The sequence below is a fragment of the Coregonus lavaretus genome, assembly GCF_964263955.1.
Source record: "Coregonus lavaretus genome assembly, chromosome: 6".
NCBI classification, from domain to species: Eukaryota; Metazoa; Chordata; class Actinopteri; order Salmoniformes; family Salmonidae; genus Coregonus; species Coregonus lavaretus.
The window spans coordinates 51,314,657-51,329,618 of NC_139993.1; the positions used below are offsets into that span (position 1 = coordinate 51,314,657).

General features: G+C 42.9%; 1 protein-coding gene across 4 annotated transcripts in view; it reads left to right on the forward strand.

Moving 5' to 3' along the window:
- The first annotated feature begins 10,916 nt into the window (after positions 1-10,916).
- ptprfa (protein tyrosine phosphatase receptor type Fa) overlaps positions 10,917-14,962 on the forward strand; it is a 209,391-nt gene continuing 205,345 nt past the window's right edge. For all 4 annotated transcript variants that reach the window (XM_084164046.1, XM_084164048.1, XM_084164047.1 and 1 more), the window contains exon 1: positions 10,917-11,108. In XM_084164046.1, coding sequence (XP_084020172.1) covers positions 11,006-11,108 — 103 coding nt within the window. In that variant the 5' untranslated portion in view covers positions 10,917-11,005. The remainder of the gene's footprint in view (positions 11,109-14,962) is intronic.

Sequence of the window (14,962 nt, forward strand, 5' to 3'; positions counted from 1 at the left end):
GTCGGTGTCGGGCTGGAGACAGAGGGCGCTGCTGGGTCGGTGTCGGGCTGGAGACAGAGGGGGCTGCTGGGTCGGTGTCGGGCTGGAGACACAGGGGGCTGCTGGGTCGGTGTTGGGCTGGAGACAGAGGGGGCTGCTGAGTCGGTGTCGGGCTGGAGACAGAGGGGGCTGCTGGGTCGGTGTCGGGCTGGAGACAGAGGGGGCTGCTGGGTCGGTGTCGGGCTGGAGACAGAGGGGGCTGCTGGGTCGGTGTCGGGCTGGAGACAGAGGGGGCTGCTGGGTCGGTGTCGGGCTGGAGACAGAGGGGGCGAAGGGGGTATAAGTTGTTACTCCCATCTACGTTTTACTGACAGACCAGACAGACCCCGATCTTGATATGCCGCCCATCTCCTTCCGATCAAAGTCATGATCTGGGTCTCTGTCTTACTATGCTATCTGGGGGCAAACAGAGTTTGCATCCCAAATGGCACCCTATTCCCTATATAGTGCCCTAGGCTCTGGTTTAAAGGAGTGCTTTATATAGGGAATAGGGTGCCATTTAGGACTGTCACTAACAGCTAGCCGAAGCCCAGCCTCTCCCCGGGGTGCCCATTTAGACAGCATGGCTCTCTAAACAAAAGACTGGCAGGTCGACGCGCGGCACACATGCACACACGCGCATGCGCACACACACACACACACACACCCTCACTGTGAGTGCTGTGGCTGCTGCGACTCTCTGTCTCTCTACTGTCTATTTAGAAAGTGGCAGGCTGAAATTACTGTCACTGTGTTTTTCTGTTGCTGTTAGAATGGAATGGAATGGAATGGCACTCGAATCTCTTTTGTGGGGATTAGTGGCAGGGTTGGGTAGGTTACTTTCTAAATATAATCCGTTAGAGTTACTAGTTACCTGTCCAAAATTGTAATCAGTAACGTAACTTTTGGGTTACCCAAACACATTAACGTAACTTTTGGATTTCTTTCCCCTTAAGAGGCATTAGAAGAAGACAAAAATGTACAATATTTTAGCTGGTAACTAATTAAATATTCAAAAACATACAGTATTCGCTGACCATGCAACCTTTTATTTTGGCATTAAAGACTAGCTATGTTTTAATCTGAGATTCACATGTCCATAGCTATGTTTTAATCTGAGATTCACACGTCCGTCATCTTGATTGCTTGGACAGTCTTCATGCAGGAAATTGATCTGTGCCTGTCCTTAATGAATGGGATTGTCAGACACACCTAATGAAGCTGTAACATTATGTGATTAAGCTTCAAGGGCAACTGTAAGTGCAGCCAGTCAATATAATTAAATATTACAGTCAGACGTCCAATAATCAATGCAGTGACCCGTACCTTTCTAAAGCAAACACATGAATGATCGTCATGCCTTAAGACAAGCAGACCGCTGTGTGTCTATGTGTGTGTGTGTGAGTGTGTGCATGGTTGCGTCCGCTTCATCCTGAAAGGCTCAGACAGCGAGGAGTTAGGAGTATTGTAAAGCAATTACAATGTACAGATAACATTTCTTACCTCCTTCACATATACCATGTTGTGTTTGGGGCTGCTGTACTGATAAAGGGACAGAGACATAATAAGCAGCCAAACACAAAATGACAGCATTTCATTTATAGCTCATTGTTGTCACAATCTGCTTTTATATTACCCTCCATTTTGTTTTAACATTATTCATTCACCCAACACTAGAAGTTGAAGTTGCACTAATGCAATTAAAATTAAGCCATTTCCACTGCAGGCCAATTAGTGTAGTCGTGTCACTTTGCAAGCTTTAAGATGTTTGTAAGTTTGAGTTGTTAGTGTTAATGGAATCATTTAAAGCAGAATTAGTGCATGATTTCCAATGATCTTGGAGCCTATGCCATTTTATTACGTCAGTTTCTACTGACTGTGTGCAATGTGACGATAGAGAAGTGTGTGTGTGTGCAAGTGCACATATGTGTGTGCGTCCCACGTATGTACGGCCTGTCCCAGCTAGTATTCCTAACTCAGCACAACTGCCAAGTATTTACAATGAATGCATAATGAAATGAAAAATGTGTGGCACTCTAGGCACTCTTTGCCAAACATTAAACATTTCTGCTAATATTGTGTCACAGTCGCTTTTTAGTTGTCCCTTGATTTGCAGCAGCTAATAGCATTAATGTTCAGAGTAAAGCTCCAGCTCCAGCAGATGATTATAAATCTTAGTTGCGTCTCAAATTGCACCTTATTCCCTATATAGTGCACTACTTTTGATCAGGGCCCATAGGGCTCTGGTCAAATGTAGTGCACTATATATGGACTAGGGTGCCATTTGGGACGTTCACGTATTTGTAATTTATGCTATTTCTGGTAGTTCACTTCATTCAGAGAGTGTAAAAGAAGTATATAATTACTCAGCCATCCTGCCTGCTACTATATCAAAATGAAACAGTAGCTAGGTTTCCATCCAATTGGCAACAGATCTTCATGCGAATATTCAAAAATCTGCATAAAGAAAATATGCGCATTCAATCGCATTTTCATGATGAGATTATTATGGATAGGAGCGAGAATATTTTTATTGGCAAGATCACTGTGCACTTTCACCCCCCTGTAAAGTTCATCATAACTTATTTCATCTGTAGTCTAATGAACTGCATTGTTTCCCAAGTCATAGTAGGAGGACCACACACCAGGTCATCGCGTGACTCCAAGTTTACTTCTATTTTAATCAAATACATGGAGGCAACGTAATCTTTCAATACCCATTTTGGGATCACTTTAGAGAAACACCAACTCCCATATTGCTCTGCTTAATTTGCATAGAAATGTGAGTTTTCAGTGGATTTATGGACCACCAGAATGCTCTGAGATTGGAACACAAAATAACTTCCAAACAGTGACCAGATAACTTACTTTGACCTGATCACACACATGGAGCTCCATTGAATCACATTAGATTCACAGTCAGGCCTACAGTAGTGTGACTGCTACTGGATCTATTACTTCAAAAGACCACAAAGTCTGGCTCTAGTATATGCAGACTTGGCCTGTCTCTCTCCCCCTTTGCCTGTATAAAGTCCATCCCAGCCCTGGTTGGTTGACCTCAAGAGGTAGCTTAGTATACTGGTCTTATCCCCATCTCCTCTGTCTGTCTGTTCAGTGTCCACAGTCATAGTCCCGGTTTGTTAAGACTAGGACGGTGTGAGAGCGATCAGAGGGCATTGTTAAGGCAGGTATTGATCCACTTTGGCACTGCTCAGCTGGACAGCGTGAGAGGAAGAGATCAAAACGGCCATGTGACTGGTCGTGACCCAGGCTACAGCCCAAACAGCACCCTATTCCTTATATAGTGCACTACTTTAGACCAGAGCCCTATAGGTCAAAAGTAGTGCACTGTATAAGGAATAGGGTGCCATTTGGGTCATAGAGTCAGACTCCTACGACTATCTAATGCCCACTCTCCCTCTCTGTGGCTGTCTGTCCCTCTCTCCCTCCCTCTTTCCTCCTCCCGGCTTCACCCTTATTAGTGTAATCGCACCATTAACTTGTGTGCGATACTTTGCACTGGGGGCAAAGGTATTTCATAAATCTTTTATGACCGCTGAAGCTCATTTTCAGTCTGTCTCGGCTCGGCAGTGCAGTGTGTTGTGATAGCATGTCCTCCGAGGCTCGTCTGTTCACTCCCATAATATCTGGAGGTAACTCAGGGGTCTGCTCTCCACAGCTGTGTCCCAAATGGCACTCTATTCCCTATTGGTTCTGGTCAAAAGTAGTGCACTATGTAAGGAATAGGGGGGCATTTGGGACGCATTCCAGAGGGTCTCTCTGCTCTAGTAATTAGCCACTGTGGTGTAGAGAAGAAGTGCTTAACTGGGCCTGATTCCTACTGGTCCCTCTGGACTCGTAAGGCTCATAATCCAGCCAGCAAGGCAGCCACAGTCACACCACAGTGGCCCCAGCTCCCTGCTCCACACTTCACTAAAAGTCAACTTCTTTATCCTCACACTTTATCTGTGGCGTTAAAAGAGATTACTCAGAAAAGTCCTCTTTGTAGATTGTTGCGCTATTCTATGTCCAGAGACCTCTCTATAGCTGTGGTAATGAGGCTTAGTTTGTGTCCCAAAATGTAGTGCACTACATTTGCCCAGCGCCCTATGGACTCCTTAGGGTGCCATTTGGGACGCTGCCTTAGCCTTTTATTGAAACCATGGTGAATAGTGTTTGCTCATGGGGTTTGACAATATGCAAGTTTAAAATGTTTTTTATCAGTTCACAAGATTAATTGATTCAAGTCACTAAACTTCTACATCTCAGATCTCTTGCGCCCTTGAGTCAAATGTTTTATGATTTAAACTTGTTGCAACTGTGTTTTAGCTACTTTTATTAACAGTAAAAGGGATATGATTTGATCTGTCAGGTGTATCATCATGAATATGTTTTCCAGACCTCCATGGTGGTATTGATCCTTCAGGCAATAGTAAAGTCTTAGCTCTGTTTCCGTTTCACATTCTAATGTGAAAACACAGATTCATTTAGGGTGTTATTATGCAGTGATACTGTTAAATTATGTATGCTATGTGCAGAGCTGTAGCTAATTGTTTCAATGTTTTTGTAAGGAGTGCAAACAAGGTTAAACACCAAATCCAAAAACATGTTTTTTTCTGGATCAGAATGGGGCTTAGGTGGTGGGTGTGGGCTTGGTCAATGGTGCGGTTGCCGACCGAACATTTTAAAGGCCCTCCTGTTGGCCGCAGTGACAAAATTGTCTGTTATAAAGCTAATTTCCTGTAATTCTACACATTTTGCCATATGACGGAGATAAAATGGTGTAGTTTTAAAGCAAATTTCCTGCAATTCTACACATTTTGCCATGGTTTATGCTATCTGAGTGACTCAAACATTATAACGAAATCAATGGGGGCCCCATGCCATGACAAAAATACACTTTAAAGCATAATTTTTTGAATTGTATATTCTCCCTGACTGTCTAGCTTCTATTTTGGTGATTTTTACTTCTCGAAAATGATCTTATAAAAAAAGATATATATGATTTTAGTCATTTAAGTTTACACTGAAAACGTTTTTCCAGCCTGAATTTTTCAATTTTCTTTCTCCATAAAAAAAAAAACTGTTTGGACAAAGGCATCCCGAAAAAACACTTAGGTGGCCCGCCCAATACTTTTCTATGCAGAAAACCCCCTGCAAAAACACACATCCTAATACAGTAAACCTAGTGTAATGACACAGTAGTACAGTAAACCTAGTGTGTAGGGGTGTAGAAATCCCCATCGACTGAGGATGAGTGGTCACCATTTATAGTTAGATTGAAATTATCCAACCATTATGTAGAAATTACGTTGAATATAATAATAAACCACATTTATCAATCTGACTCCAATATTATGTGAATAAATGCAACAGGCCCTGTGCATCTCTAAATGATCTAGCAAGATAGCAAGCCATGCGTCACCACTTGACTATAATGCAAGTTGACATGTTCTAACTTGCACCGTAATGCAATTATTAAGAGATACAAATAGCTAATTCTGGCGACCAATGTTCTAGCATTCATTTCAGGCAAGCGGATCATAAATGTCAAGGTGGTACCCAAGCATATATAGTGTAAATAACAACTACCAATGGACCTTCTAAATTATAAGCGTATAGTCAAAGAATGACTCCGTAAAACGAGGAATGCATTTACTTCAACTAATAGAATTTATTAGTCACAAAATAATTAACAATTACAGTGTACATGAAATACATGATACATTACAGACTACTCAGAGTAAATGACTATCACCAATAGGCTAAGACTTAATCTGTGTAATACACACAGGAGCTTGCTAACAAGTCCTCAAAGTATGAACAAATTCACTGTCCTTTTAACCAAATTCAAGCAGAAACCTACGCCCAAACTGAATTAACATTTCTTAGCACTAAAAACTAAAGACAGGAAAACACACCCAGATTCTAATTAACTCAATTTAAATGATAGGAGTGCACCCCCATCTCACTCCCGCTTTGAACTATTCGCTATCTGACTAACAAAATAACCGTTTCCCTGTAACAACAAAGCCATAGCACTTACAGTACAATAAAACATATCAACATTCGTAGCTCTTTTTGAACTCTTGAAACAATCCAAACATGACAATTTAATTCACACATTAATAATTATTTAGTTGATTTCACGTTTTCATCTGTCTCCACCCCTCCAATGGTGTTCGTGCTCCCAGGGTTCTATGGTAACGTCCCTCCCCGGAGAAATACACAGATAAGGTGTGTTTGACCTCTGTGATAGCTCACAAATGGTCAGCCATCCAAACAATGTTAAAAATTGTGATTGAGTCATCACGCTCGGCCTTAGCGCCTGCAAGTCACCAGTATAATCTTCTCTCATTCTTCCTCTACAAGTGTAATGGAGGATAGAAGCTGTAAACGTTTTATAGTACAGTTATGGACCCACCATTTTTCTCGCTGTGTGACTGTAGGCCCCATGTGTGTCTGTAGGAGTTTCAGACGCTCACGCTCAACCTCTTCTTGAGGGTTGGTCACATACTCATGATCAAGTTGAAGGTCATTCTTGTTGTGCATTACAGAATGGACCGGACGTTAGGGAGACTGCAATTAGGCGTCTGACTCATACTTGTCGGTTAGAGAAAAGTGTGTGTGTGTGTTTGCTATACTGTCATCCATTCTAGATTACGCCTACGTGTGTCTCTCTCTATAAAACAAAAACGTTCCAGTTAGCCTAGTGTAGAAGACACCAGACTGAGACGTGTGTGAAGTGCCACTGAGCACAATGAAATACACCTCAAATACACCTGCTTAGATCTATCCACTGCTAAATGGGGTTTCACTGTCAGTAGACTGTGTAGGAGAACCTAGCTAAATGTGGTAGTGCTGAGGGATCTCAGATACTGTAGTGTTTCACAAAATCATCAGCCTTTCTCTGTGTAGTGGGGGATGAGACTTTCCCCCTTCTAGAGATGGTTTGTCCTCCACGATGCCCCTCTCTGAAGAATCCTTCCTCCAGGGACCAGGGATAAATAGAGAGATAAGAGAAAGAGAGAGAGAGAGGAGAAAGAGAGATAGGATAAAGAGAAAAGAGGAGAGAGAGAGAGAGAGGAGAGAGTGAGAGAGAGAGAGAGGTTCTCCCTAGGGGGGTTACCTCCTTCCAGAGAAGTCACATCCTCCCAACCCTGCACCGTCTGCTGGGAGAAGATATCAGTCCCCCCCAAAGAGCATTCAGCTGTAAACACGCTTGACTTTGACTCTCTCGATACTCACAGTGTGTCATTGAGACAAAGCAACGAAGCAGGCAGAAAACTCCCAAGAGTTAGTTTAACTTCAGTTTGTGCCTAGTGTTGGACTGATACTATTTGTGACCCTCTAAGTAGTTGTGGGGGTGTTGTTGTGTTGTATGATGTCCCTGATTTCACCTCTATAGGAGTCATCATCGAATAGGGCAGATACTGATAGACTGATCTGAAAAAGAAACAGGGATTCAGTTGTTCAGTTGTTTGTAGACTTCAACAGTGTCTAGTGTTTGACTGATGCTGTGTAGTAGTTCTAGGGAGTGGCAGATGTAGACCTTATTGTTTTGACTTCATTTTACCCCTGATTTGACCTTATTGAACAGGGTAGAAAAACAGGTCAGCCATCTTACATAGAAGCTGCAGGGTATTTATGTAGAGTACCTCTCAAAGCTTTTCACCTTGCTCCAATCCAGGTCAATGGCTCATTCAACTTTCGCTTTAAGGGATTTGAATAAAATGAATGAAGAGTAATTGTACTCTGTCAAATAATGTTGACAGGATTAAAATAACTGTTTACCCAAAGGACCTATTCAGATATCACCCAACCTGTGGTATTGTCACTGATATATTTCATTTACTTAACTGAATGGCCCAGATAGATACCAAATATGAGTTATGAGTATGAAATGGCAGTACTGTCAGATTCAGATGTATTGTGTATCAAAGTGCAGCGTTGATAATGTGTGTGAGTGGCTATAATTTCCTTGAAAGCACTCCAACATCATGGGTCTAGGCAGGTACCCTAGCGGTTAAGAGCGTTTGGCTAGTAACCGAAAGGTTGCTTGTTCAAATCCCCGATCCGACTAGCTGTCAATGTGCTCTTGAACAAGGTACTTAAACCTAAGTGCTCCTGTAAGTTGCTCTGGATAAGACTCTGCTAAATGACAAAAATCTAAAAATTTTGTCTGGGATTAGCGTACATGCACCATATGATCTTTAAATACATTATACAGATACATTGTTACAGAGGTCTAATCAAAATCAATTACTGAAAAGTCCTGCCAATTACCGAAAATACTTAAAATGTCTCTGCATATAATACCATGCCATGGCTTTAACGATGGTACTTAGTTTATGTGGAGTGACTGAGTATGCTTGTTTGTCTTTCCTCGTCACTGAAGAACGTCACTATTTTCAAACCCAAAGAGATGGTTCTCTAAACCTGGGTTGTGTTCATTAGGGCACAGCGGAAAACAATCCTGATCTTCATATTGTACATTTTGAGACTTGTTTGTTGAAGCCTCACTGGAGAAAACAACATGCAAAGTATGAAATAATAAGTCGCAGTCAGGCAATGTATGTTTCATGAGTCTGTTTGCCGGGATGGGTGAAAGTTAGAGGTGTTATTGAATCAATGAAGTCTCAGATGAAAGTGATGACTCCCTAGCTAGCTGTCTCAGTGAGCAGTGATCAGGTCTAATGCAGTGGCACCATCTTGTTCTGAGACACAATAGAGATGATTTGGAGCAGCGAGCGCTATTGCTGTTGGTGCCGTGAGATACTTTCAGCCAAACTCTTTGTCTACCCGTGCCTTCATCTTAGAGAGAGCTGGCAAAATGCACGTCACAATTCTTGAAAACCGTCTAGTTTCAATGTTTCAAAGATTTGTTTGCTCTGTAATTGCTGAAGTTTTTGCCAAAACCGTGGGAATAAGGGAAAAGAGAGAGAGAGAGAGCGAGAGAGAGAGAACGAGAGAGAGAGAGAGAGAGAGAGAGAGAGAGAGAGAGAGAGAGAGAACGAGAGAGAGAGAGAGAGAGCGAGAGAGCGAGAGAGAGAGAACGAGAGAGAGAGAGAGAGCGAGAGAGAACGAGAGAGAGAGAGAGCGAGAGAGCGAGAGAGAGAGAGAGAGAGAGAGAGAGAGAGAGAGAGAGAGAGAGCGAGAGAGAGAGAGCGAGAGAGCGAGAGAGAGCGAGAACGAGAGAGAGAGAGAGAGAGAAAGAGAGAGCGAGAGAGAGCGAGAGATCGAGAGAGAGAGAACGAGAGAACGAGAGAGAGAGAGAGAGAGAGAGAACGAGAGAGAGAGAGAGAGAGAGCGAGAGAGAGAACGAGAGAGAGAGAGCGAGAGAGAGAGAACGAGAGAGAGAGAGCGAGAGAGAGAGAGCGAGAGAGAAGCTCACATGCAAGTCAGTATGTCATTTTTTGCCTTTCTTCTTGTTATGAACATGTTCATTATAAGTTACTGTCTGTCAAGTCAAATATAAGCAGTTAGTCAGGCTGCAAGTGGATGAAGTAGGCCTAAACAATGCCTCTCTCCTCAATGAAATTATAGGTTTTCCACAAAGATGACAACACTTTCTTCAAATGAATGGCTTAGGAGTGGCAGTACTTTCACCTCCCACTATCTGGCTGTATCTCCATGAAAGGCGGCAGTCACATAAAGCACATTTGAGGAAAACGTGTTTTCATTCTGTATTTTTTGGGTGAAGGAAGGGAGGGAAATAAGGGAGAAATACAACCCTGCCCAACTGCTACACTGTTCCCCTTTTTTGTGTGAGTAGGGAGACAGGAGGGAGTGGTTAGGACAGGCCTGAGTGGTTGCAGCTTGCCCCACCTCCACCTCCGCTCTGAGCACACACACACACACACCTCCACTGATGAGGAATCAGTGGAGTTGTGAGCTGGGTGCCATAGCGCCTCGGTGGAGGCTTTCCGTTCCAGGTGCATGATTCCCTGTAATAACCTGGGAATAAGCCGGGATAAATGGAGAGCACTGAGGCGGTAGTCATTTCCCTTCAACGCCGTGGAGACATTTAGAACTGCTGTATGGGGCTGGCATGGCAGTGGCACCAAGGAGAATACGTCTCAAATGGCATCCTATTCTCTATTTAGTGCGCTACTTTTGACAAGGGCCATTAGGGCTTTAAGAGTTAAACCTTCCTGGCCGCCTTTGCCTTGGACAGGCTTCAAACAGAGATTGGCTGTACCTATGGCAGGCTTGGCAGCGCAGCAGCCATTGTAGTTAATGTTTGGCTCTGTCTATCTGAGACAAATGGGAAGATAATGACATAACTGGCTTGCATAAGCATGGTGCCTTTTGTGATTTGCGGTCCATTTGTGAGAGGGAGGTGCTCAACAGTTAGCATGCTGAAGATGACTAATTAGTGTGTGTGTGTGTGTGTGTGTGTGTGTGTGTGTGTGTGGGGGGGGGGGGGGGGGGGGGTCTGCGTGTGTGGGTGTGTTTGTTTGTGTGTGTGTGTGTGTGTGTGTGTGTGTGTGTGTGTGTGTGTGTGTGTGTGTGTGTGTGTGTCGGGTCCTGGCGGACCCTAACGCCATGCTCTACCAACTGAACTACTGGTCTATTGGATATTTCTACAGCTTTTGTGTCTGTTGAAATGATGCCAATGTGGGTATTTAACCATCAGAGAGACTGTGGGACTTTAACCATCAGAGAGACTGTGGGACTTTAACCATCAGAGAGACTGTGGGGGTTTAACCTGAGATCTGTGTAGCACAAGTATTGGCTATTTTTACTGTGATAGATTTTTACTTGCAATGACTGTTACTTACGTATGTAGTTGAATGGACAGATTGTAATTGTCTATGGATAAGGCTGTATGCTAAATCACAAAATGAACATGCAATACTAACCCCACCTCTCTTCTGTCTCCTTTCTCAGGTGTCACTCTATGATTGCGTGAGCTCCTATCCATTGAGCGGAGCGGGAGTGTAGGTAGAGGAACAGAGGAGAGAGGCGTGCCAACTCCTGGACCATGGCACTGTGCCACCGATGGGCAGAATCTCCCCTCGCCAGGGGGGCCACGCTTATCCTACTACTGGGCAGTTTGGCCCTGCCATCACCATCCCACGCAGACAGTGAGTCACACAATGATATCTATGATACCTCCAGAGATATGCTGTATATGCCTAGAAGTCTTTTCTATTTATATGGATACACCATAGATACGTTTGCAGAGAGAAGTGTAGCCTAGCGGTTAAGAGTGTTTGGCCAGTAACTGAAAGGTCACTGATTCGAATCCCCGAGCCGACTAGGTGAAAAATTATGATGTGCCCTTGAGCACTTAACCCTAATTGCTCTGGATAAGAGTGTCTGCTGATATGTAAGTTACTCGAGAGTACAATTTCACTAGCTAATAGAAATCATCCCAGTGAGGTTGCTGGTTGAAATTAGGTCATTTCAATCAGGCTCCTGGCAGCCTGGCATCTACCACGCAGACAGTGAATAAACACCATGATATTACCTCCATAGAGAATATTCTGGCTGTTATTGTATAGCTTGGGGAGGTATTTTCCATAGACTATAAGGGCTGGTTTCCTAGACCCAGATTAAGATTAAGCCTAGTCCTAGACTATGGAGATTCACCCAAGAGATATACTATAGATTATTCTCTAATTCTCTTTCTGTGGATACCTCCACCTGAGATACACCAGAGAGAAATGTGCAGTGTTGAGACTGACCCGCTCTTGTTACTATTTCCAACGATCCAAATTAAGTCATTATTATCAAAGTTGAAATGACGTCTTTACAAGACTGTAGAACTGGTTGTAAAATGGTTATAATGACATCAACTAGTGTTGCTTTCTGGGATTGCTTCTCTATCGGCATGTAGTAGTATGGCTTTGCAGAGATGCTTTCCATAGACAAAGTGTTGTAGGCACGAGGCCTACATTTATCACTTTGTAAAGTGAGGATGTTAAGGAAACAATGCTGTGACACATGAAATGAATAAAATCCCTGCTTGAACTAAGTGTTCTGTTTGTTCACTGTTATATCTATCTCCCCCAACCTAAACAGATCTTAGCTAGCTAATGATCCATCCTGTTGTGATCCGTCAGCAGTGCCAGACTCTGTCTGATCTGCCTCTGCTGTTCACTGACATTAGTATCATGAGATGTTGTCTTGTGGAATCTTTCCAACCTCTCATTGCTTGTAAAAACAGTAAGTTATCTGACTTAAGACAGTCTGGAAATAGTGTGGAGTCTTGAGAGCATTCCGAAACCCATTCAGGTTGTCTTTTGTGTTCTGAGGAAAGTTGTTTGTGTTCTAAAGGAACACTCTCACTCTTTGTTTGTTCTGAGCTTTTTCACGAATGAATGAATTCCAATGATTCTAAGAGAGCTTCTCTCTCACACAGCCTTTTCAGCATTCGTGTTGTTCTAACCCCTCCTCAACCAACCAACCAACCAACCTTCCTCTTCTAATGGCTCACAAGGCACACAATGGCAGGGATCTTACCCATTGAGACTGCTTCTAGTACTCTCAAGTACCAGACATGCAGACAGTAGGAATCTGACTCTAGCCCAGTGGTTCCCAAACTTTTTAATTCGGGCCCCCCTCCCATCATTGGGGAACATCCCGACCCAATCATGATGAATGACTACAGGAAAAGGAGGGCCGAACAGGCCCCCATTAACATCGATGGGGCTGTAGAGTGGGTCGAGAGTTTCAAGTTCCTTGGTGTCCACATCACCAACAAACTATCATGATCCAAACGCACCAAGACAGGAGACTGAAAAGATTTGGCATAGGTTCCCAGATCCTCTAAAAGTTATTCAGCTGCACCATCGAGAGCATCTGACCGTAAGGCGCTACAGAGGGTAGTGCGTACGGCCCAGTACATCACTGGGGCCAAGCTTCCTGCCATCCAGGACCTATATACTAGGCGGTGTCAGAGGAAGGCCCAAGTCACCCAAGTCATAGACTGTTCTCTCTGCTATCACACGGCAAGCGGTACCGGAGCGCCAATTCTAGGTCCAAAAGGCTGCTGAACAATTAATCAAATGGCCACCCGGACTATTTACATTGACACCCCCCCTATTTACACTGCTGCTACTCCTGTTTATTATCTATGCATAGTCACTTTACCCCTACCTACAAATTACCTCGACTAACCTGTACCCCCGCACATTGACTCGGTACCGGTACTCCCTGTATATAGCCTCGTTATTGTTATTTTATTGTGTTACATTTTATTTTATTTTGTACTTTATTTTATTTAGTAAATATTTTCTTAACTCTATTTCTTGAACTGCATTGTTGGTTAAGGGCTTGTAAGTAATCATTTCACAGTAAAGTTTACACCTGTTGTATTCGGCGCATGTGACAAATAACATTTGATTTGATTTGATGGGATCGTAATTGCTTAGTTAACTCAGGAACCACACCTTTGTGGAAGCACCTGCGTTTAATATACTTTGTATCCATCATTTACTCAAGTGTTTCCTTTATTTTGGCAGTTACCTGTACATTACAGTAGTACAGTAGGTCAGTAGTAGTAGTAGTGTAGTACAGAAGTAGTGCAATGACGCAACAATGCATGAAACACACCTGTTACAGTGAGTAGAGATCCGGCTACTCTTTCCCCAACCCCCCTACCCATGGCCGTTTGGTTGGGGTATTGTTAGCCTAGGAATGTCAACTGTCTCTCTGTTGACAAAACAAACATGGTTGATGTCCATGCTACCCTAGGGTGACCACAGTACAGCATAGCTGGCTTTTTTACTACCCTTTGAACAGCGCATTTACTTCACCATGAATTACATTTTTTAAAACGTTTTTTTATTTATTTTTACAACTAATTGACTGACGTCGGTTCAATTATTTAAATTCCATTTCACTCGTTTATTTCTGTGAGCTCAATACGCACATTATACAGTTTCTCTAGAGATACATCTGATCCAGCCTGAACTGTGCAATATAGTAGGGAGTTGTAGTTTCCAACAGGCCGATATTCTACATAGTTTAGCGCATAAAACGTGGTAATTAACTACAATGACCATAATAATGTTTGATATGGAAGAGACAGAAGTTTGCGTGATCAGATATAGAGAGCAGCTGTTGCTTTGCAAAGCATCTCTACCTGAAAATACATGATCTAAGTGATTGATAGTTGGTATTCAGCAGTCATAAAAGTATGGTTATATACTTTGAAGAACTACAAAATAGTTATTTTGTCAGACAGCATAGGCAGCAGCTCTAGAGAGATGACATGATGACTTGGAATGAAATAATAAAGTCATCAAATAAAACAAATGTAATATACACAACAACTGAAATATTTTATTAAAGTAAAGTGAATAAATGATGGTTAATAAGTGATAAGCAGTAATGGCCAGTCACTATCATCATGGGACTTTTATGAATTGTTTTATTCTTTGTTGTTACAGTTTTCAACCCAAATAATCGAAACCGAAATCTAAAACCGTGATAATGTTTTAATAATCTAACCAAAACCAAACCGACCTCAAAAGTACTAATCGCTCAGCACTACCATGAATGTCTTAAACTTACAAGTTAGTAAGTAGAAGATTGCATCATGGTAACTAATACATGCAATAATATATCCAATTTATTAGTCTTGGTTGATATATGTGAAGGTCAGGTCTGGGGTGAGGTAGCTAGACAACAAAGAGGGTGAACCCGTGAACCAGACGCGGTAATGCAATCATGTTGTTTGGGTTTTTCCCCTGAGAGTCCCATTTTAGTGTTGCACACACACCCACACACACACATGCACACGCACGCACGCACGCACGCACGCACGCACGCACGCACGCACGCACGCACACACACACACACACACACACACACACACACACACACACACACACACACACACACACACACAGTGATTTCATTACTGCACAGCATCCTAGGGGGGAGCAGCACTCTCTCTAATGAACATGACATGCTTCACGTCAAATTTAGG